Source organism: Calypte anna, chromosome 4A (assembly GCF_003957555.1).
Source record: "Calypte anna isolate BGI_N300 chromosome 4A, bCalAnn1_v1.p, whole genome shotgun sequence".
Taxonomy (NCBI): domain Eukaryota; kingdom Metazoa; phylum Chordata; class Aves; order Apodiformes; family Trochilidae; genus Calypte; species Calypte anna.
In genome coordinates this window covers 31,494,014-31,518,587 of record NC_044248.1, presented here as the reverse complement: position 1 = coordinate 31,518,587, position 24,574 = coordinate 31,494,014, and the positions used below count along the sequence as shown (strand labels likewise).

Sequence of the window (24,574 nt, the reverse complement as noted above, 5' to 3'; positions counted from 1 at the left end):
AAATAGGTTGGAAACCAGTTACTCAGCTCATAAGTGATGAAAATTGACACATGCAGGTTGTGTACAAAAGCCCTGTTTCTTCAATCAAAAGAATAAAGGTATTGAAATAAAAGATAGGGCCTTTGATTCACTTTTTTGATAGGTACCTTTGAAAAACTAGTACTTTGTGTCAACCTTAGCTATTACTCTCTTCTCTGAATTACCTTTTGAATTTTTTAGACCAGGTCTGGAAGTTTAATCAGTTCCTGTAAAGTTCTTAGCATAATCGACTTCTATTCTGCCAGGGTATAAAATCAAGCTTAAACTCCATTATTCTTTGCTGACAAATCTTCATAATTCAACTCAAACCCAAACATTTTACAGAAGTAATTTTTTTTTTTTTTAAGACTTTCTAGGTTTAATTGAATGAAAAAAGAGAACTATAAGCAACTGTCAAAAGAAGTCTGTGAAATCAGGCTTGCTGCAGCTCAGCTTATTACTGGGACTTGTGCTTTCTTCTTTGGTTATGTCTCTGGATCAGTTTTGAATAGAGTGTTTGTTCCCCTTTCCTTGTCCCTCTGGAATTCTAAATCACTTGCAGCAAAAATAAAACTGGTTGGCCTTACATAAACTCTCATACTTACCAAGTGAGACCATACCAGTGTTGTAAGATGCCCAGCTATGGCCAAAGCCTAAAAAGGAGAATTGTCTAAGGATGTATTACACAACATGGCTGCTCAAAGAAAATGCTTTATTCCACTGTTTAAAGTATACGAATAATGTAACTAGTTCCCCAAACAGTTAATATTTTTAAAGTAACTCCAGAGCTCTTTATTACATATAGCACAGTACAAAGTTAACCTGCAAACTTTCTGAGCATAGTGTTGTCCTGTCTTCTCCATGTACCCTCACTGTTGGGACCATTGCCCCATATGCCCCTGCCCAGCACCCCCTCCAACCCCAACATATGGATATGTTGTTGATTCTGAAGTACCTGGAGTTACTGGCTTGGTTCACTGAAGGGCTAATATTCTTTGCATGTACTTCTGTGGCCAACTGTGCTCAGTTCTTACACCACGTGGGTCTGTAGCCATAAGGCAGTAAATAGCTAACCTATCCTAGCCAACCTCTTTTACCTTACTTTGCTTCTACACTCTGTAAGTTCATAGTGCAAGTTAATAATTTCAGAGAGTATGTGTTGATGCATGCAGTCTTGAGTTTAGATTTTTTTCACATGCAGTTGGGAAGAAAATCTAGATATCCTTGGAGGGAATCTGCTCTGTAAATTCAGGTTATGTAGGTAGGAATCCGTGACTGCTCAGTATGCTAAAATGATAATGTAGTATTTTAGTGCCTTCAAAAAAACCCCAACAAAAAATGCCAAAACCAAAAAAGGAAGGCAGTTGCTCTTCTTGACTTAAATTCATTCATAAATCTTCCAATAAAAAAAAGAAGAAAAGTACAAAGGAGTGCGAAAAAGTGCAGAACTCTGACCTCTGGGTGAAACAACTGTACAGAGGCAGCTAAACCATGAGTGTAGCACTGGAGAATCTCCTGGCAAAACTTGCTGTGGAAACCTGAGAAGCAACTGCTTCTGTCTGTCAGCTGGGTCTTTTGTCTGTACAGTACCCACCCGAGCAGAGCTGGCAGAAGGGGAGCACACAGTACATGAGCTGTGTACATATTTGTGTACATAGCTTGTGACTGTAAAACAGTCTCTTGGGGGTACAAAAAAAGCCTTCCCAATCCTGCAGGACAGAATTTCAGTTCAGCAGAGCACCCATGAGTGCAGGCTCCCCTAAACCATATGCTTTCTCAAGGCAGGTTTTGGGCCACTCTAGCTACTAAATGGAAGCAAGCCATTAGGATTTGGCTGAAGTGGCATCAAGGTGTTGAAATCTTTTGCTTGTGATGGTGACGTGTAGATAAATCTTGCTTTATTTCTAATCTCTTGAGTTGTGGGAGAGTAAATAATCAAGGATAAGCAGTGCATTCTTGGTGTTCTGCATTATTAAGTAAGGAAGGGAAGGAAGCTGTGGCATCCCATATTTGAGAACAGTTATAAAGTATAAGAAAAAATGTCAGGAAAATTATTGCAGTGCTGATTTTTTTCACAGACACATTCAGCTGATGTGATTTTTCTAGAGCTCCTGGTTGCTTCCCGTTCCTTCACAAGTGCCAAAAGCTTTAGTTAAAAGTACAGCTGGAAGGTACACAGAACTTCTACCAGATTTTGTAAGATTTGGCTGGCCATAAAATGTGTGGGGCCTTGGAGCAGTTGCTGCATTCATTCAGTCTTTTTCTGTTATCTGAGGCTGCCAACAGAATTGACAATTTCTTTCCTCCCCTGGTAGTTTCTTAGGTCTATTTGCCCTGTAGCAGCTGCTTTCAGACCTCAAATTCATTTTTCTGCAGCCATCAACCCTGTGCTTGTTTGTCTGCAGCTTAATGCTAGTATTAGTGAAACTATGGAAGAGAACATAGAAATTTAAGCAATTACTTTATTTGATTTAAGGCTGAGGAAAAAACAAATGATAGATGTATTTTCCAGTCTACAGCAATTGTTAGGTTCATGAAGCAGCAAAAACCCTCAGATCTTTCTGAAAAATTCAAACTGGTGAAATGTGTTGAAATTGCTGGTGAGGGACAGAAGGTGGAGGGGCTGATGTGACAAGGTCCTTTTGACAGAAGTGCTTTAGTGTAATGCATATGTCCTGTACATAGAAATGATGATTTTATAACCTGAAAGCACTGTAGCTGTATCACCTGCTCCAGATGTGAAGTTTAGGCTGACTGCTGTTTCTTGAACTAGACAATTTGCCTGAGGCTGCTACGCACTTGGAGATTAAACAGAAAATCTGACAGAGAAACCACCCTTTGATCAGTGGACACTGGTAATAATAGTCATGATCTATGGGGGTGTTGTTTGCAAAGGAGAAAGTCTCAACCCTGACAGGGTTGTTACCTGTCTGTTGTTACCTGGATGATCTTTCAAAGAGAGGTCTGGTCCCACCAGATGCTTCCCTTCAGTGGCAGCACTGGGAGGTGGCAGCAGGCATGCTCTGAGGAAAGCTTGTGTCTCTGCGGACAGTGTGAGTAATTCCTGAGCCATGTTTCCAGACCTGGGGGCAGTGAGCAGGATGCAGCAACACCAGGGATTTCCACAGAACTAGTTTTGATCCAGCTCTGTTGCTCTTGAGAGGATTCCCTGTGGATCTACCTTTTGCACCTCATTCTCTAGGGTTTCTGTGGCTTCTTTTACCCTCAGAGAAGTGTGGTGTTAAATGCATGGAGACTGCTGTGGGCATTGCTAGGCTCCTGACTTAATGAGCCCTTCCCAGTGGGGTCAGAGAGCAAAGAGTAGAAACAGTGATTAGCTCTACTGGTACCAGCAGAAGCCCAGTGAAGGCCAAAGCTAATAAGGCTGCTGGGATCTCAGTTCCTTCTGCAGAACACCACAGGGATGGTGTCCTCCTGCTTTGCCCTCTGCAGCCTGGTATTTGATTTAGCTCGGTCATGGTGCTCAGCCTTTGCAGGAGTCCTATGTTTTTAATCACACTGTCACTAATCATCCCCTCTTCCTCTGTGCCCAAAGCTAAGGAGTGCTCCTGACCATGGCACAGCCACAAGTCCCACCAGAAGCTCCTGGAATAAGCCTTCCTGATTACTAGCTGGCTCCTGGAGGCAGTAGTGCTTCTGCATGGGTCTTCCATTTGTCATCTGGCATCATCCTAGGTTGTTGGATCTTTAGGAAAAGTTGACTGCTGTTTGACATCATATTTGTCACTCATGTACCTGTGCTAGTCTCAGGAAAAGGAGTGGAAAAGTTCCCCTCTCTTCCATGTTTTAGGACATTCCAGGGCTGTGCAAGCAGGTAATTCATATTGGTCGTATTTCTTAGTATACTCTTAGGAATGCTGAGTGGTGTTCAAACCTGTTTAGAATTGGGTTTCTGATAGCATTGCAAGGGCTTTTGTGGGGCACCAGTGGTAGAGCTCAAACCTGTTGTCCACCAGAGTGCTTTGGGGTAGGGTGCAATATTTCACTGTGATGTTTTAGATGAGCTCTGCTTGGAGTTGCTTTGAGTTTTAAAAGTGAGTCGTTAGGCTCAGTGGTAAATTACTAACTTGAGATAAGCTGTGATCTCTAATGAGGAATGTGCATACTCTCAACATCCAATTTTAGAGTTTGAATGCATGAATTTAAGCTGCTGTGTAGGTATTCACTCTAATTGTCACTTGCTCAGCAGCTGATAAGCAATGTTTTGTTAAGATTTAGTAAATTAATGGCTGTTATATGCTCAGTCTGAATTAGTTTTCAAAACAACTGATATGGAAGTTTTTCCATATCATGACTCACTTGGTTTAAAAGCTGGTAAAGAAGCTTAATGTCTGGGACCTTCTGTTAAGAAACCAAGGGTATGTCTTTTATTATGCATGAGGAATTCTGTATTAGAGATACAACTCTTAACTTACATGAAGCAAAGCATTTGACATAAGGTACTGCTCTGGAAAGACTATGGAGGTTGAAAAACCTGTTTCCTCTTAATATGGGTTGGGTTAAGATTCTAAGAGACTGCCTGCTGCTATCCTGTGGATAGGGTTTTCATGTGTTGGTGTGTTTGGTTTCTCCATCCCACAACACTTGCTGCTGGTCCTTTGGCGGCTGCACCACCTGCTGATTTGTAAATGTCCCTCTTTGTTGGGGCTGTTCAGGGGCAGAAACTGGTATAACAAATGGAAATCAGTTGTGGCATGACAGCCAGATATCTCATTAGCTGTTGTTAGAAATTAAACTCAAATTTAGTAGGCAGTTTGTAGACTAGCTATAATCAGCTTCTGCTATTGGGTGGCCTTGCATTCATAACTAGGAAGCCCCTGGTCACAAGGAAATAGCTGGCACTATCTCCAGCTTTTTTGCATGTTGGTAAAGTTACTGAACAAAAAATAAAGAGCCAGCCAAGTCAGGGAACGGAGTAAGCAGTACATCAGCTTTATTCACAACTTCTAGCCATTTCAGGCTCTGGTGTGTGTGACAAGAGTAAGTGAAAATCACATCCGTATGAACATCTCAAACGTGATGCAAATGCAGTGATTTAAGGCTCAGAGTTAGAGATTTGACAAACAATATAGGTGTAAACTCTTGGTGTTGAGCTGTCTGTATAGAAGTGCCTTTAGATCTGATGGATCTCTTCAGCAGGTGTGATGATATGGAAGGGATTTCAGAGTGCTGAGGAAGAGCTATTTGGAGCTCTAGTGGGGGGTGTTAGAAGTGTTTCCAAATTACCTCAGAGTATGTTTTAACAGTACAGCCAAACCAGTTTGAACGGCTTGTTCCAGAAAGGATTTTTTTTAAGTGGCTGGCAGAGCGTTCCAGTGAAGTTTCACTGTGTGACTTCTCTCTTAACATTCTTTAAGCTTCAGTGCTGTTCCTGATGGTTTTCCCTTGTGGGGGCTGTGCCAGGTCAGACTGAAGCAAGAGAGTGGAGTCCTTCCTTGCAATGCTAGTGATCCATTTCATGGGCTGAAGCTGCTCTATGTCACTTCATCTTTTTAGGCACAGGCAGAGCAGATGGACTGAACCCATCTCATCCACCTGCCTTCCTGCTAAGCCAGGGTGATCCCGCTTGCCCTTCGTGTTGGGGCAGCCTCACATGGGCTGTCCATATCTACACCTGTGTCTCTGCTAGAGTGGGACCATTGGGTTAGACTGACCCTGGGTCAGCATGTAAGCCTGAGTCCAGGAGGTGGCTTTGGCAAGTGGGGTTGCTTCACAGAGGCATCAGATGCTCATCCAGTGCCTACGAGAAAGTCCAATCCATTCTGCGGTGGAAGGCTGTTAGTTTGCTTTTTCCAATAATTTTTTTCAATGGTAATCAGGTTTTAGGTTGCAGGGTGTTTACCTGTGACAAGCCATGCTTCAACACCACTATAACCCTACAGATGATTGATCTCTGGGTTTTTCTCCATTTGACTTGAGCATTTCTTAAGCAGTTGGTGTTCTGCTTCTAAGAGTGCAAAAATCTTTTGAAATTGTATCAGAGCAATGTCTCCAGTAAGCTCATCTGAGATGCAGAAATGGATTCATCTCCCAATGACACATAAGAAAAAAAAACCCCAAAGTCGCTTTCAGAATCCTATTGCTCATAGGAAGGGGAAAAAAGCCCCAGAAGATAAACATTTGTAGTTAAAGAAATGCAGCCTCCATTTCAGGAAATAACCTGAGCTAAGAAATAAATTCAGACTTAGAGATTATTCTGTGGAAAGTACTTCAGCATTTTTGTAATGTTTGACTCCTTTGCACAGAGGATTAATCCTAGCTCTAGGAGTATGTGACCACTAGCAGCTTTTGAGATGAATTCTTTGGTGAGGATTGATTTGACATGCAAATATGTACTTCACTGTGATAATTTGCCTGATAAGATGGGAATAATTTTCATGTGACCTACTGTTGATGCTCCATTAATATCTCTTGGAATAAATGCTCTGAAGTATGCTGCTGTAAAATCAGTTACTCAAAAAAAAAAAAATAAAATTCTTTGCTATCTCCTTTTAAACCATATAATCAAATAACAAAGATTTTGTTTGAAGTATGAGCTGAACTAGGAGGAGTGGTATGTTTGAATGTTGGAGAAACTATATCCTTCAAATGAATCTTCATGTTTGTTTACACACTTGGATATAGAATATGTGTATCTGGGGTATAAAACTTAAAAATTAATTGTGGTATAACCTTTTCTCCCCATCTTTGTACTTCTATATATCTGCATTTATTTGATTCATAAATGCAAATCAACTGAGCAACAGAACTGATTTTTCTTAGAAAGAAAGCTGTCTGAATCAAAAAGGAGTGGTGCCATTTTATTTCAACAAATACTCACTGTTGCCTTGGTGGTTGGAAAGGCAAACTTTATTTTTGTTTTGTTTACTTTGTGGGTTTTTTTTTCTTTTCCTTTGGTTGTAGGCCAGCAATATAAAATGGTTGTAGGCCAGCCATAGAAAATAACTCACTGTATTTTCTCCTGATTATAGTACTACTGAGATATTTCTGTTGCAAGTTCTGGCAGAGTGCAGTTTCCAATGCACGCTGGTTTCTTTTGTTTCTGGATGTGAGTTGTCATGGTAATAAGCCAGCCAGCTGCCATGTGGGTGCTCCTTGCTGGCTCAGCCCTGTTTGCAAAAAGTAACCTCTGGAGGGGGTCCCCCAGGGCATCAAGGGCTTCTGGAAAATCTCAGTTTACTAAGTGGAGGATGCCCTGATGCTCTAGAGGATTCTGGAAATGAGCGTGCTGCTGGCTGACTTGGAATTGAATTGTTCCCGGGAGCTCATATTTCCCAGCCAAAGTGTGTGTTTTTGTTATGGTTTTGGATTTTTTCCTTGACAGGAGAGAAACTCGCTGAACAGAGGGGTTCAGCATGGTGATGATCAGCACTGAGGCTGAAAGCCTCGCTGGCGATTTGTTGCCAACCTTTTCCTTTCCAAAGGCACAAGGAAGCCAATTCCAAGGTCTCACTTCAACATGGTAGAATTCCAGTATCCCAGAGTATGTACATGAAACGGGTGCAGCTGGGACTGTTACAACTTCAGATGCAGACAGATGATCACCAGTCATTGTGCAGAGCTGGCTTACTGGGATACCCCTTCATCAGCCAAACAACATTGGCGCTTTATGCCGTTACTAAATTGAGCTTGCCAACAAGCTTTATGAAAAAGGTCACATGGGCAGTTGTTGCAGATCAGTTGGCAAATGACAGCACTTTAATGTCCCTGCAACTTCCCTGTCATTTGAGATACCTGCCCCATTTAACAAATCTGGTATGCTATAAAGCCCAGTATACTACAAAGCATGTGTAGCTGGGATTTTAATAATTTTCATGATGCATTCTAAAAAGGAGCATTGTGTAGCTGTGCTTACCACTTGGTTATGATGTTGAAATTTCATGACCTAGGCTTGACAGAAATTAAAGTTTGTTTTTTTGGTTTTTTTTTTTTGAAAACAGATTCCTCTTGCCAACAAAAGGAAAAATATAGGAAGATTTAATCTAGGTCAAGTCTGGAGAGTGATGTGCTTCCTTCATGGCAATTTGTTTGGTTAGTTATGCCTAGATTGTCTTGATGAGAGTCCTTGTGCTTGAACTGGTATCATGGATATTAACCCTGGTTGCTTTGAAACCTCTAGACTAATAAAGAACTCTAAAAAAAAACCCCACCACCAGCAAAAAAATTGGTGAATTGTCATGTCTTGATTTTGCCCTGATAGCTTTTAGGGAATCATCTAAGCACCCCTAACTGCTTAACCCTATTTTTAGGAGGCAACCCTACTTGATGTAATGTGGTCTCTTCTTCCTGGATGCCTTTTTGTTCTTCCTTGTGTTACTCTTTAAGCTGTAGTCCTTTTAAATGCTTCTGTCATCAGAGCTTGGTGACAACTAGGAATTACTTTTTGTCTGTTTAATCCAGAATTATTCTGTATCAATTAGTATCATCTGTTTTGTACTTTATTCCTGATTTTTAAAATATTTTTTATAAATTTCATTATTTCAAACTGCCAGTCATTACAGTCCTCTGTATTTGGACAGACTTATGTAAAATTTATCTCTGCTGCAAATGGTTATTTAAAAATGAGTATTCATTGTAATCACTGTATTTAATGAAGATGTATTTGTTAGAAGATTGATTTGCATTTAGTAGGATGTTGTTTTATTCCTTAGAGGTAATGGAAAAAATGGGATGAATAACGGACTGTCTCAAAAGAATTAAGGATTTGAAACTCTCCTTGGCATTATCAAAAGAAAAAAAAAGAAAAAAGAAACTCCTAGGAATTAGCATAACTATGCAACATAAGATGTGAATGCTTGTGCAGTGAATGTGAAAATGGATAGAAGAGCTTTAATACAAACTTCCAACTCCTGGCTATAAATATTGAAAAGTGCAAAAATGCAGCTCTATTTATTTTTAATGGGGAATAGCTTAAGTGCCTTTCATAATTATGAACTGTGCAGTCAGTAGGAGAGATCTTTTGTAGTGAAACCGTTTTGTTTGCATTTGGACATGCAGCAAACATTTGGATTTTTGACTACAGAACTTGGGCTTTTGTGTTAAGCATTTAATTGTCTGACTTCTGAGTGTCTGGAAAGCAGAAAAGAAATGCATGGTGCTACCCTGTAATTTCCTATGCTCATTAGTTTGTTCACTGATTTCTCTGAGATGGCAGGCTTTCATTTCCCATCTATGGTTTCCACCTTTACCCCATCTTATGGATGATTATAATCATGAATGTCTTAATTTCTTTACTTTATTCTTCTAAAAGCCTTATGACCAGCAGGATGTGTTGAATCAATTGTACTAATCTTGAGCTGGTTTTAGAAGTGTGCTAGTGTGGGTGGGTCATTGAACCTTCCAACTCATTTGATACATTTGAGCAGGTTCTGCTGGTGAGATTGAAAACCAAAAACTGTTTATGTATGTAAATCTGTGAGGCGTTGCATATAAGTAGAGGTTTTTAACCTGCTTCCTCTTGGGAAAAAAAAAATCTAAAATGCAAAAATAAACATGTAATGAAATTGCTGAGGAAATTTTGTTTAAAAAGGAAACAATTCACAAAATAAACAAAATATATTTGAAAGACAGGAAGGCTGATTTAAGTATCCCATAGAAACATCCTGTTTCTCCACAACTATTTTGCTGTGATCCTATGGTGTTTTTCTAGCCTCTGACTTTGAGGCAGTAATGTGGTTGAAGTCTCTTGAGAAGCATATTTTTGTTCTGTACTGGGACAGCCCCCAGTTAAGACAAACCAGGAAAATGGGATTTCTCCTTTTTATTTGAGGTTTTAAAGGTTTTTCTGATGAGCTTCATGTGCAGGTACTCAGTTAGATCTTTAAATTGCCTGTTCCTTCTATTTCTAATCCAGTTTAAAAATTCCACCCATAACCCAGAACAAATGTCCCTACCCTCCCCACAGCGAAGCTAAAAATAACAATTTTGGTGTGCCAACACCTCTTGAAGATTGATGCAATTTCCATATTACTTTCCCAGTGCCTAGCTGGAGCATAGGAAGTTAAGACTGGGATTGGCTTGATAGTCTGTAAACTTCCCTTCTGATGAAGGGTGATGCCTGAGCTTAGTTGTGCCTGGTTGCTGTGGAGTATTGTTTTGTCATGGATTTCCTCAATTATAATGCATATTAGTTGAGACAAATTTATACAGGTTTAAGATGGTAAATTATTTTTGGAACTTCAGTGGCCACTAGCACACTTGGCTGAAGTTCAGGTAACTAATTTGACATTTGATGGCTACAACAGACCTTTAAACTCAAATGTTGTTTTTAAATCACCTGTTTGGACTGGGAGTTTAAGTATTTGTTTTTAGAAACTCCTCAGTTTCAAATTGTCTTGTCACTGCCTTGGACAGATATGATTTTGAGATAAGCCAAGCTATTGCCTGGAACAGGCAGTTTGTGGAAAGGTAGGCTAGGATGGTGGGTGGTAAACTGGCAACAGCAAAGCTTCTATACTGTGGCTGCTTTCTTACCCATATACTTGGCTTTGCTTGTTTCCAGCACTTGTTCTTGCTTTTTTTACCCTTCCACTTCTACAAAGCAAAGGAGAGATAAGAAACGATAACGGCAATGTGGCGTGATGGATGGTGCTTATAGGAGCAACTCTACTGGATCTACCCTTTGGATCACTGTAATGAATTTTCAGTTTCCAGGCTTGCAGCTTATCTGGGAGCTGATGGTGCTGCTCCTGGGAAGGGGAGGGCTGTGTTGGACTAGATGGTGACTGGATGGGTCTGTCTTGCACTTGTCAGGAAAGCAGAAGTACTGGGGGTAGAGAAGGACAAATGAGATGTGAAGCTGTGTTAAATGTGAATGAATAGGAGAGGAACTTCTTGAACCCTGCTAAGAGATCATTGGTTAGGGCAGTGTCACCTGTAGATTTTCTGTTTGAAGAATAAGACCTCCATAGTAAAAAGTCAAATTTGATAAAGGAAACGCTAATTGATGGTCATGACCAAGATTTAGACCAAGATTTGCACCCTAAACAAGGCTTAGAAACGGAATGTGTTAAGAACTAGCAGTTTTCTGTATTCAGGAATGAATTTTTATTAGTCTTTGATAGTTTACTATTTTTTATATAATTCAAAATGAACTGATAGAAATAGTAATTTCAGGTAAATTTACAAAAGTAAATTACATTATCTATATTGATCCTTAAAGTATGGCCCATGGGATTTAATTCACAAATGTATCAATTTGGGCCATTTGTTACATGTAATTTCACTTAAATATTTCAGTTCTTATCCATGTAGCTGCCAATTCAGCATCAAGGCAATAAATAGTTTCCTATAACAAAGGAATGTAAAAAATTTGTAGTACATGACAAATGCTTCATTTTAATCTCTTCGACAAATCAGTCTTGGTGTGGGTCACTGATAAGTGCATACATACATACCTGGGCATGCTCCTGCACAGCTGCTCTGCTGAGGTTTTTCTGCTGGATACTTCACCTGTGAGTGGCAGGGAAGTTGGTATCAGCAATACTGGATTATTGTTATTATTATTACTGGATTATTTTTTTTTGGTCCCTCTCTAAATCAGCTCTTGTGGTTTTCTTTCTGCCTTTTGGCAGTACGTGCAAGATGTGAGCTCACCCTTGGGGTGACGTCTTGCCTTGGGAGAGAGGTTTCGCTGGGATTGCTGACGTAGTTTGCCCTATCACCTGGCCTGCCTTTCTTCCAGAGGTTGCTGTCTCTGCAGGTATTGACTTGGGTCATCTCCTGAGTTTTTGTTGGAGAGAGCCTGGTGTGACAGTGCAAACCAGGTGTGAACAAACCTACTTAAAAGTAGACATTTCTGTGGACAGAAATTCTGTTAAAGCCAGATGATGTTGATTTTGTGGCAGTCCAGCCTAGTTCTTTTGGTGATGCTGGTACTGCCTGGGACTTGGTAAGTCAGTAGAGGCATCCAGACAGGCAAGTGTTAAATGGGTGCTAGAGGGGAAAAAAAATATGCTTGACATAGCTACCTGAGTGGCTGAGGGTCAATTGATTTCAGGTGCTGGATGCAATCATGAAAGGGGAAAAAGATGGGATCCTGCTGCTATATATAGAGAGAGAACTTCAGTAACCAGGGCTTGGATTGTGGCTTTGTTCCTCGCTAGGAAAAAAAACCTTTGGCATTGCTGCTCTTGTTACTGAATCACAATTTGGGGGAAAAGTATTAAAATACTTCAAGAGAAAAGGGAAGTTTCAAGAGAAAAGAGGTATTGGTGAGGCTGTACCTTTTAATACTGTGTTCAGTTTTGGGTCCCTCACTACAAGAGGGACATTGAGTTCCTGTAGCAAGAAGAGAAGTGAAGCTGGGGAGGGGTCTGGAGAACAAATCTTAATAGAAACAGCTGAGGGAACTAGGTCTGGGAAAAGGAGGCTGAAGGGAGACCTTATTGCTGTCTCTAACTACCTAAAAGCAGGTTGTAGTAGGGTGGGGTTCGGTCTCTTCTAATTAACCACTGATAAGATGAGAGGAAATGGCCTGAAGTGGCACAGTGGGAGGTTCAGGTTGGATTTTAGGAAAAATTTATGTATGGAAAGAGTGGTCAGGTGTTGGAACAGGGGTCACGCTGCCTAGGGAAGTGGTAGAGCCATTGTCCTGGAAGTGTTCAAAAAAGTGTGGAAGTAGCACTTAAGGACATGTTTTAGTTGGCATGTGGTGTTGGGTTGACTGCTGGACTTGATCTTATAGCTCTTTTCCAAATTTTGATTTTATGAGTCTATCATTCCGCTTTGAAATAAATTAACTGTTAAGTCAGCCATATAGAAGCAACTAATGCCTCTTCCTGCCAGGGGTTTCATCACCTCTCTAAGCCCATCAAATACTTTGAGGTCCCACTTTTTCATCACTGTGTGAGTCATTGCCTCTGTGACCCCAAGACTGGACCTTGTGGGTCTCATGCTGTCAGCAGAAAAGTTGAAGTTGGGTCCTTGCAAGCAGGTGCCCTGGGGCCAGGGAGATGACAGGAGTGCAGCCAGGAGGGTAGGATGGGTAGGATGTCCCGTTTTCACAAGAGTGAAACCTGGGCTTGGGATGGAGTGTGAGCTGGCAGGTATGACAGGGAAAGGCTGTGCCCACCCACTTCCACCCTTGGAACCTGATGTTCCTGTGTTCTACTGGTGGCTGGCTGAATGTGAGCTAAAGATGGGTTATTTTGATAAAGATCAGCCTGCTGTACTCTTGGTAGGCAGATCTGTTTTGGCCTAAGGCAAATATTGAGTGCTTTGAAAAGTTAATTCCATTTTTCTTATTCCAAGACAGTGAATTAAGGAATTAGCTTGTATTTTAATTTACGCATTGGTTTAAAATTACACTATTATAAGAGGACAGCTTCTTTCCACTTGTGTGCCACTTCAGAGAATTGTATTTCTAAGAGCAGTGAATTTCTCAGCTCAGCATTTTGCTCTTTGTCTAAGATAATAGATGAGTTGGGCCTGTAGTTTCACAACTTAATGCAAAGCAGGACTGAAACCAGCATAAGACTGCAAGTTTTAGAGAGATTCAACTTTTTCAGTCCAAAGTAGCAAATTTTCACATCTCTTTACCATAAGTAAAAATTTCTTCATGAAGCTAGGGGGTGACTTTTTTTTCTCTTCTTTTTAATTTAATTATTAATTCATTAATTTGGGGGTGATGTTCTGGTTTGGGTTTGTGTAAGTGACATTGCTAAATATGTTTGAAGCACAAGTGAAATAGATAGAAATGTCATAAACAGGTTTTTATTAGAATGGAGAGCAGAGGTGTCACAGTTTAACCAGGACAGGAGGCAAGATGTGGGTATCTACAGATCTACTTGAATTTGAACTATGAACTTGGGTCTCTCTGCTTTGTTTCAAAGTATGGTCAGAACTTTAAACAGAGCCAGCTGACAATGTGGAAACAAACAAATTATGAATTAACACTGAATTAAACAAATTTTTGACTGTTCCACACACAGGAACCCAAGCATACGACTTTGGCTGCAGTACAAATTTAAGCATAGATTAGATTTCAGTCTTATAGCACTCATTTCAGTGAAAATATGCTCACAAACCACACTAATTTGGCTTTGCATGCAGTTTTGGTTTTGGAGTGTTTTGGTGGTTTTGTTTTTTTTTTTTTCCCTCAAGCTGTTGTCACAGCTTGATTGTGTAGAGCTTGATTCTTGAATCAGGATCAGCTGCAGCTGACCCTTTGCATTGCTTTTGCAGTTGTCTTCACTCAGTTCTTCTGGCTGGATAAAACTAGTAAGTTGGTGCTTCCTCCATGCTTCTGTATAAATGGCCCTTACCGTAGTAGAATATTTAACCAGTTGTGCTGGTGCTTATTAGCTTTGCTTCTCCTCATTTCTATAAATTGTTATAACGTTAAATTTTTAAATAAATAGAATAACTGTCAGGAATGCCGTTCTCTGAAGTTTTGATGGCTCAGTCTGCCATCTTGTGGAAACTTGTATATATGTTTTGTAAAAACAAAAAAAAAGGTATCAGACTTGCTGTCGCGTATTCTGGGGTTTGGTTGGAGGCAGCTCTCGGGGAGACTGGGAACTAGGAGAAATATTTGTTTAAGCCACAGTGGGGTTTGAATTTAGCTGCAGCTTTCAGGTTTTGCTCAACTTAGATGACTTATGGCATAAGTCACATAGGCAGCCTATGTCCTTGAAAGACAGTTAGTTTCCTGAGACTCTTACAATTTTATTTTTTTGGGACAGTTTATAGAATTTAAAAATAAAAATTTCATAGCTTACATGCTGTGTTTACATGCTTGCATAATTTTTGTGATGTGGCAGTAGTTAAACCACTGTTTCAAGAATTTGGAATCAGTTTAGCATTTTACAACACTTGGCACAAATATTTCTGTAGGACTCTTGGTGTTCTATTAATTCAGGTCTGATTAAGATGTTGAAACAGATATTTACATTTGATAATGAGTATATTTGCTAAGTAAGAGAAGCATTGTCTTCTCTGAAATAGATGGAAAACTGCAGAGGCCTATTGGCAATAAGTTGTTACTTTGATTTTGTCAGTTTGCTTTTTCAAGATGCTTTTCTACTTTTTAATGCTGCAGAATGACTGAAAGGGTGCAGTGTGTACAGGCAATATGTGGAAACATACAGCTCTTTTGACTCCCCTGGAGTTTTCCATACCTTGCACCATTATGGAGAATAAAATTGAAAACAAAGATGCCAGTTGTTAACTTGGATTTTAATACCAAACTTCTGATGCTAGAGGGAGCTCTCTTCTGCTAGAAACCCTCTGGAGAGAGATGCAGCACACTTCTCGGAAGCAGCTGTCTGATGTAGTGCCAGTGCATATTGGCTGCAATACTGTAATGACTGTTTCCTTCAACCACTCTGCCTGGAGCACTGCTCTGTTTTTCTTGCTGTCTTTTTTTTCTTTTAACAAAGAAAACACCTTAGGGCTCTCAGTGAAGAGCTGTCTTTAGCTTTGTCTTCCCTGTGCTACTGCAGCTAGCAGCCATGGTGGAAGCACAAGTAAGGATTTGTTTAATTTTGTTTGTTTGTTTAATTTTTTTTTCCTTCACACTCTCCTGATCTTCAGGTGCAACTTGAGAGTAAAGGAGCTCCACTACTGGCAGTTCCTGGTACTAAGGACCTATGGGATGTTGTATTTACAAATACTTGCCTAGTATGCTAATATTTTGAAGGGGGGTTATTTATTTTTTAAGATGTTTTCCGTGAATTTACACTGTCTGTTGCTTGGGAAACTGGTGAGAATGACACCCTTCAGTGGTTAAATGCATTCCCCCCCTATCTTTGGGTCACTTCAGCTGCATTTTTTCAAGTGCTGGGCTTTACTGCTTTGTACATCTACAAGGTTCATCACTAGGGTTGTGTCACCATGAAGTTTTGGAAACTAATTGTCCATTGACCCATTTGGTCATGCACTTACACTTTTATATCTGTGAATCCCTGTAAACCAGAATCTTTCATGGTTCTTTATTCATCTGTGAATCCTTTAGTGCACATAAAATCTGTGCCACTTGAGAAAAGTACAGGCTCGTGGCATCGGGTTCTTCCCCTTCTGTTCTGTGTCAGCTTGTTGCTAGACAAGCTTGCTGGAAATGAATTAAAGTAACTCCATATGGCCAGGCTCTTTTCCATGTAAAGCACTCCTTGGGGGTGCTGCTCCCCACTGGTCTGCTCCCAGCTTCCTCTGGCAACCCAGGGCTGGTGCAGCAGAGCCCGGCACCTCTGGATGAGCAGCAGTGGTGCCACAAGTACTGCCAGGTGTGTCCCCTACACTGTCACAGGGCTCCCAGGAGCTTCTGCTCAACCCCAGCCTGTCTGGCAAGCCAGTGGGTCACTGACTGAGCACACATATGCTTTTATTAGTATTAAAAAACCAAACCACACCAAAAGGAGGCTGGGGGCAGAAAAGCAAGCAACTACTGTATTTTCTCCTTAAAGCCTTCTATGTGCACGGTCCCTCCATCCCAAACCATGCATTTTTGTCCTTGGTGTATCCTCTGCTCCTCACAGGAGGACCAGAGCCTCTAAGAGGGCAAGGGAACAGAAGGAACTGAATAGAAGTGAAATATCAGCATTTTGGCTTGAGTGTTTCTTTCACTTCTCAGCCTAAGTATTTGGTTTCTTCATTGTGAGAAAAAGATGTTCTTTTAGCTACTGAGTGAAAGTCATCTATTTAGTCTTAATGACTGGGTGTAACTCCTGCTATCTTTTCTGAACTGTAGCATGGTTAAAGGAAGTGCAAAGTAACACTTTCTACATTAGTTGCATCTTAAAAAGTTTTAGTCTTGGATGTTGTTTTCATATTTTCATTAATGGTGTCTTAGGAGCTGGATATCGACAGTCTGCAGTGGCTGAATATAGGTTAAACGTAAAACTTTTTTTTTTTAATTAGGCCACTGATTTTCTCTTCATGCCATGCTTGTAGCCTACTTTCTGTTTGAAGAGGATACAGTTCTAGAAAAACTTATGTACAGCGGGGAATTTTGTTAGAATTTTGTACTTTTTTTCTTTTCCCTGAGCTTGAAAATACTAATTTCTTTGAGTTTGCTTTGTGTAATAAGTGCAGGTTTTTGGGTATGTTGGTATTGGGAAGTGGGACAGTGGTAGTTGCAAAGTAGCTCACTGGAATTCTGTGCCAGGCTTGTTTCCTGGACATGAGTAATGACAGCAGAAGCCGAAAGGTTTCTGTGTTTGTATTTTCTGATGTGGACATAGATCATTCTTTCCTATGTCAGGTTCCAACATGTAATCAAAGATATTCCTGCAACTTGCCTTAACCCTCCTGTGTTATTTCAAAAATCCCTGCTGCCCCTGTTAGAACAGCTCTGAATGCTTTGTAAAAATAGTATTTTAATAGCTGGAGAATCCTAATGATTTTTTCCTTATGTTTGTAGGATTTGGAGATTGTGTATTCCTATTTACATGGAATGGAAGCCTTGTCTAATCTGAGAGAGCATCAGCTAAGGTATGATAATTTGTCATTAAAAACATGTACAATAAATGCACTAACAAAGCAAAGGAGCAGTAGATTTTCTAACTACACACTACACATGTGTACTCGACTTTAAACTATAAAGCTGGCCATCACATACTAATTTCATTTTTTCTTTGTTGTTCTAACACTTCCTTCTTGTATGTCTGCATGTGTTATCCATAGTACACTCCTCCAAATTTGTTATGGATGTGCCTGTTTTCTCTTCAGGCTTTGAGATCAGAGGTAAATGCTTTAAGTACAGAGCACAATTTCCAGTCCTGAATGGCAGTCCATGTATAATCCAGATCATTTATGCAATGTGATAATTGAAATATCAGAGTCTGCTATTCATCTCCTGTTTCAGTTTGTGCTTGTTTTAGTGCAGAAGTTTTGGACAAACACTACATGTGCAAATGGCACATAGTAAAAAGTTGCTTATAAGTCATCCACAGAATTTTTATTTAATTCTCTTTGATATCTTCAGTTTAATGTCTTAATTCTGTTCAATATCTTTATTAATAATCTGGACAAGGGGATCAAGTGTACCCTCAGTAAGTTTTGCAGATGACAAAGTTGGATGGGGGTGTTGGTCTGCCTGAGGATGGAAAGGCTCTACAGCAGGATCTGGACAGGTTGGATCCATGGGCCAAAACCATTTGCATGAGATTCAACAAGAACAACTGTCAGGTCCTGCACCTGAGTCACAACAACCCTATACAACGCTACAGTCTGGGGGATGAATATCTGGAAGGCTGCCCAGAGGAAAGGGACCTGGGGGGTGTTGAGGGACAACTGGCTGCATACAGGTCAGCAGTGTGCCCAGGTGGCCATAAACAGCACCCTGTCTCTTACCAGAAACAGTGTGGCCATCAGGACTCGGGCAGTGTTTAACACCTCAAATGCTGTGTTCAGTTCTGGTCCCCTTACTACAAAAAAAGACATTGAGATTCTGGAGTGTGTTCAGACATATGCAATGAAGCAGGTGAAGGGTCTGGAGAACAAATCTAATGAAGAGCCACTGGGGGAGTTTGTTCAGTTTAGAGAAAAGGAGGCTGAGGGGAAACCTTATCACTTCTTACAGTAACCTGAAAGGGGGTTGTGGTGAGGTGGGTGTTTGTCTCTTTTCTCAAGGAACAAGTAATTGAAAGAGAGGAAATGACCTCAGAGGAGGTTTTGATTGCATATTAGGAAAATATTCTTTACTGAAGAAAGGGTTATCAAACACCAGAACAGGCTGCCCAGGGAAGTGGTGGAGTCACCATCCCTTGAGGTATTTACAAACTGTGTAGTTGTTGTGCTTAGGGACATGGTTTAGGGGTGGACTTGGATGTGCAAAGTTTATAGCTGAAGTATTTATCTTAAAAATCTTTTCCAACTGACACAATTCTATGATTCTAAGTCATAGAAATTCCAGATGAACTTTCTAATTGTTGTAAAGACTTCTGTTTTTTTAAGTCATTGTTTGGTTGTCTTCATATAAGACATTACATGTCCTACAGCTGACGTTTCTAAGGATATTTGGGCATGAGTTTGAGCCTAATGGATCTGAAAGGAGGCCAGCATATTTCTTGTATGCTTTATGGGGAAAGAAGGTGAATTACTATCACTTTGCATTGTGGGTTTTGCCAATGTTTGCTGTGTCTGAAGGTGCTTGAAGCAACTTTGAGTTGATTTATTCTGGATTGGGTTCTTCTGTCTGCCCTGTTGCTTTGTCATTCTGTCAGAGTCTACCTTCTCAAAAAAATGAATATTCTGTCATTTGGAGAAAATAAAATAATTTTGCAATGTGAACAATGACTTCAAAGTAGTTTGTGTAATTCTGCTGTGGAAAGAGACCACAATCACATGCAGTTATGGTGTTTTGTAATGTATGAAGACTTAAAGACATCAAGTTTTGCATTGCTGGAGGTGAACTGATGTTAACTTGCTTAAAAAGATCACAGTGTGCACATCTGGTTGTGTGGTATGTTGGTGTGTGCTTCTTGGCTTCCTGTGCAGAATGAGGTTCTTGCTGAGGAATGCGTGGAGCTCGGGGCAGAGTGAATTCCTAGAAGAGAGCTTCTGTTTACAGTACCATAGATGGAAAAGGCAGAGCTCTCAGCAGATGTGGGACAGAAAGCTTTTATAGTATCCTTTAGGATACAATGTTTCTTTTGGTGATGGGATGCCACAAAAGTCTCTGAGGTGCATTAAAAAATAGTGTATTAAATAAAGCCCCAAATAGTAGCAAATAACTTACCTCATGGCTTGCTGTTGATCTCATCTTGAATTTATTACATTTGTTTAGCAAGGTGACAAAGCGCACTTGAACAAAAATTAGACACAAGTATTGACCAGAAGTACTTCAATTTTTTAAATATTTGAGGAAGCAATCTGGCTTACACTACTTAGTCACTATTCCTTCTAAGCATTCCAGTTTAACACAAGAATCTAAACACTTGATTAACTTCTTTAAGAGGCATTTTCTCCCCTATAACTGTCCTAATTACAGGACTAAAGCACTTCAAAACTCACAGTGCCAGTGGTGAACTTGCATGACTTCATCAAGAATGTACTTCCTTTGCTCCCAATTCAGAGGGGAACAAAACTTGATTGTTAAAGTGATTCTGTTTCCTGTAACTCCTACTCCTAGATGGCCCAGTGCCCAGCATCATTTCAGACCAGTAGGGCACAGACTACCCTTGATAGTACTTTAATTTTTAAATCTGACTGCTAGCAATGACTTTTTTCTGGTATCTTCTCCCCAGTAACCTCATGTCTTCCCTCATCTCTCCTCTCTTGAAACAGAAGATGAGAGAGAGAAGATTGAGGACCCAGGAGGTAGAAGCAGGTGGTAGTTTTTCAGTGCCTTTTAAAGATTTTTTTCTTGCCTTTAGCAAGATCTGATTCTGTGGTGGGCAACAGTGTCTGAAAAATAGAAGGTTCTGTCATTCAGAAAGCTTTTTGTTGGGCTTGGAAGCAAAAACATTTTCCATTAGCTGAAACTGATATAGAGTATCTAATGCTTAATTAGATACAATACAGAAATTGTAAGAAAATTTCTCATAGGGAGTCTAGAGGGTTCATTGAAAATACCATGGCAGGTGCTAGTGCTAGTAAAACTTGACTTTTTTTTTTTTGTTTTTCCCCTTTTTAGCAAAGAGAATTGAGTTCTCAATTTTCTATTAGCAATTTATGATTTACCAAGATACTGCTACAAGTCACTTATGAACAGAAAAAAGCATTAGTTCTTAGTGGGCTGAAATAATAAGTAAAATCCTGAAAGAGAAGAATGATAAAGTAACATCTATAGCATCATGTTGGCTGTTGAAAGGAATGATTTAGGAAATTATGGGAAATGGCAATAAGAAGCTTTTTAAATGTCACATCAAACTTAGATCAACTCTTTCAGGCCTCGCATCAACTTTTTTGAGACTTGTATGTTTAGGAATTCTTGGGCTTTTTTTCAACTTCAGGATACCATTGCAGACAGCAGGTCATTGCTGTGCTGAGGTTATAATGACCGATCCTGCAAGGAACAAGAATTTCTTTCCTAAATCGAAATATAGTTCCTCATTTGAATATTCACAAGCCCCTTAGGCAAATTTCTGACTGTCTGTCAAATAGCCTTGTTGTTTGCAATCTGCTTGAGAGCCACACAAAGTCCAAGGGAGGTGGTGGGTTTGGTTTCCTTCCCAGCTCCCCAGTAACTTACAAGGTCCATTTTCTTAAGACAGCAGTCAGAAAAGGCATGTTGATTTTTTTAATAGCAATTTATCATTGCATTTCCTAGTATGTGGTAAGTTCTAACACAGTTGCTACATTTGTCAGGCAGACTGTGAATGCAAAAGTGCTTCAATCTTCCTCTCTAGACAGAGGATTTTTACTGCAGGAAATTCTCTCCACTTTGAGCCCTCTGAGATTTCAGCATTAAAATCTCATGGTAATTTTTAAGTTGCTGAATTTTAACAAAGTGAAAAACATCAATTTGCCATGCAATGTGGTTTCTTGCTTTATCTCTGGGGTTTGACTTGAAAAAGGAAGCAGTTCATATATTGTGGTATATCTGGTTAGTTTTACATGTTGTAGATTTCCATCCATTTCTAAAATGCTGAATTGCTTCCTCATAAAGCACCTTGCTTTTATCAGATCACTTTATAAAATGAGATCAGTATAGTTTTGCTGATTTCATAAAAGTTGTGGGGTTTTTTTTATGGGATCATTTACATGTAATGTCCTAAGTCAAATCTGATCTTGGATGAACTAAGAACTTTGATGCTTAGTCTTAACAATTTATTCTCTTAAATTAAATTAAATATCAGCTTAGCTTTAAATTGCTGGTTGTTTTCTGCAAGTGCTGGAGGCAACTTTGGAAATGCTGACTAACTTTAGAAAGTAAAATATTGTAATTAAAACTTCTTTCCTTTTCTTTCAGACTGATGTGTGAAACTGTTAGATATGAAAGGCATGAAGCAAATGAAGTTCTATACTAGTAAGTATTTCTTCTTCCTTTTGTAGCATGTGCAAAGAATTAATTCATTCTAGAGAGTATTAAGGACAGTGTTTAATGCCAACTCCCTTGCCCAGCACACAGTCTGGGAACATAAATGAGCCACTTCAATTTAATTGTCAAACAGTAGAGAAATTTGCTGGTGCCAGGGAGGGAGCTAACAGTGACTCTTGCTTGGTGGAGTGTGGTATATTAATTTTTGTAACCAGGGAGATTACACGGAGTTAAGGAATACGGGATGCCTTTGCATTAGAATAAGTTGTCATTTAGTCTCGCATTGATTTTTATCAAAGTAGTAGCTACCAGCTTTTTGTGCCAGAGGTGGCAAATCGACATATCTAACATGGGTTATAATTAGCAGGGATGTGTTCTGATGTCAGCTCAGATGTGCAGTAGAGATCTGAGGATTGCAGTAGCTTTGTTTGTGCAAGCATCTCACTAAAACAAAGGGGTTATCAGGTTTTCACTTGCAGCAGCTTAACCAGATTCTAATGAAGATGTCATGGGTTGTCTTGTTGATTTAAACATCGGTGCATTCAAGTGCACCTGTATGCCTTATTTTATACACCTTTTTTTTTCTTATATTGGCTATCAGAAAAACAGATGTGATTGGGCAAACTTGAATGCTAAGCCTTGACCATTCAGCAAAGTTAAATTAATGTCTAATGAAACCCAGTAATTGATTATGTATGGGAAATGCACAAGGTCAAAATCTATAGGTTGAAAGATAATTTTATTTAGACCAGTATAGTCTTCATTCATTTTACAGATTAAGTTTCTAGTAACCACTGTGCTGATGATGATTTACCCTTTTCTAGGCAGTCAGTTGGGTCTATTATGTGTATTAGAGTTTTTGTTTAAACCAAGTATCTTGGCTCATCCTAATTTGGTTAAAACTTGAAGTATAAGCTGACTGAATCAAGGCTGCTAGTTATGTGTATATTCAAGGAAGGCAAAAGCTACCAAGGAATATGTGGACAAACAGAAAATTGTGAAATCTGTGTTAACTTGAAGTGCTTTTTGCTATTTTGCACGGTTCTGATGTCACTTCTTCTGTGTAGCTTTTATCTGGTTGTTTGCCTGTCCCTCCTATTTACTCACTTCTTGGTGTTTTTCCTGCTTTGATTTACTCAGTAGGTTTAATGGGCAGCTTGGCAGTCTCTGGATGCAGATGATAATGCAAAATGTGCTTGCCATAGCATTTCACAAATCTGATTTAATACTTAATGCGATAAACTTGAAAGTTAACACTGCATATTTTTTCTAAAGAAATTTAAAAATTCAATATTTTAAAGCCAGACATGTTTCCTAGTTGTAGCTTTATAGTGTATTTCAACAATTTGAGATTTACTTTGTAAGAAAATCCCATGGAACCTTGGAACCTGTACTATAGTTTTAGTGGTCTATTTTAGGACAGTAAACTTGGAGGTATCATTGAGCGTATGTATTGAAAATGCATGCTTCTAAAAAACAGAATTCCAGTTCTACAATATACTTGTTCAGTAATAAAGTGCTATAGGAGAGAAGCAATGTGATAGGTTAGAATTAATCTACTTGGTTATAAACTGTAGGAGAGGAGCTCGAGGCATACAACCTGGTCACTTTTTACTGAATGTGCCAGAATTTCTAACTTGGAGATCTCATTTTGGTCATAAAGGCTAAGATGTTTTTATTGTTTTTGTTTTTTTTTTATAAAAAACCTTTAAATTTGAACTCTTCTAAGTCGCAACTTTTTTTTTTTGGTGGTGGTGCTATGATTTGCATTGACATCTGAAATTGGGTGCTAATTTTCTGTATTCATTAGAAAAATCTATTAAAATAGCTGCAACTGTTGGAGCTGTTAATTGACCTGTGTGTGTGACCTCCCTGAGGCACAACTTAATGCTTCAGTGTGGATAAGCTAAATCTTTATGCCTAAATGCTAACATGAAAACTTAAGTTTCCTCTGTTTGTTCGCTCAATTTTTTTTTTGTTGTGAAAATTTTGTTGATACATACTGCATGTACTAAATTTTTATTGCATGCATACAGTGCTGAAAATAATTGGCATTCAGTACAAACACAGTAATTTTCTTATCCTCCATTTTGAAAAAGAAATGGTTAATTTTCATATTATCTCTACAGATTTTTTTTAATGGCTAAAGGGATAAAATGGAGCACATTTAAAATAGGCTCATCTAATCTACATTTACTTTACTATCAGTGGGTGTACATGTTAGTGACAAATTCTCAAACCCTACGGCCATCTTGCTGCTTAAATGGAAACTGGGTTATTAAAGGTGGCAGTTCAGCTGAAGTTATTCTTCATGTGCCAGTTATCCTAGTACTTTCATTTGATGGGAAGTTAACAATAAGAGAGCTTAAAACCTGCAAGGCAAAATTCCAGAATTGAGGTTTACTTGACACGCATACATGATTTTCTTTTACCTACTACATGTATTTGAATATACTTAAAGTTCCTATTAAAAATACTTAGTTTGGTCACTTGATATATCATTTTTATTAGTAGTTTAAAGAAAAATATTTTTTCATGTCTGCATAATAGTAATTCTTGATGTTTCAAAACACAGTTTCTAATTAGCATTTTCTTTGGAAACAAGTCTTATCC

General features: G+C 39.3%; 1 protein-coding gene across 3 annotated transcripts in view; it reads left to right on the top strand.

Moving 5' to 3' along the window:
• RAPGEF2 (Rap guanine nucleotide exchange factor 2) overlaps nucleotides 1-24,574 on the top strand; it is a 177,992-nt gene that overhangs the window by 40,188 nt on the left and 113,230 nt on the right. For all 3 annotated transcript variants that reach the window (XM_030449638.1, XM_030449636.1, XM_030449637.1), the window contains exons 2-3: nucleotides 17,399-17,469; nucleotides 21,893-21,949. In XM_030449638.1, coding sequence (XP_030305498.1) covers nucleotides 17,399-17,469; nucleotides 21,893-21,949 — 128 coding nt within the window. The remainder of the gene's footprint in view (nucleotides 1-17,398; nucleotides 17,470-21,892; nucleotides 21,950-24,574) is intronic.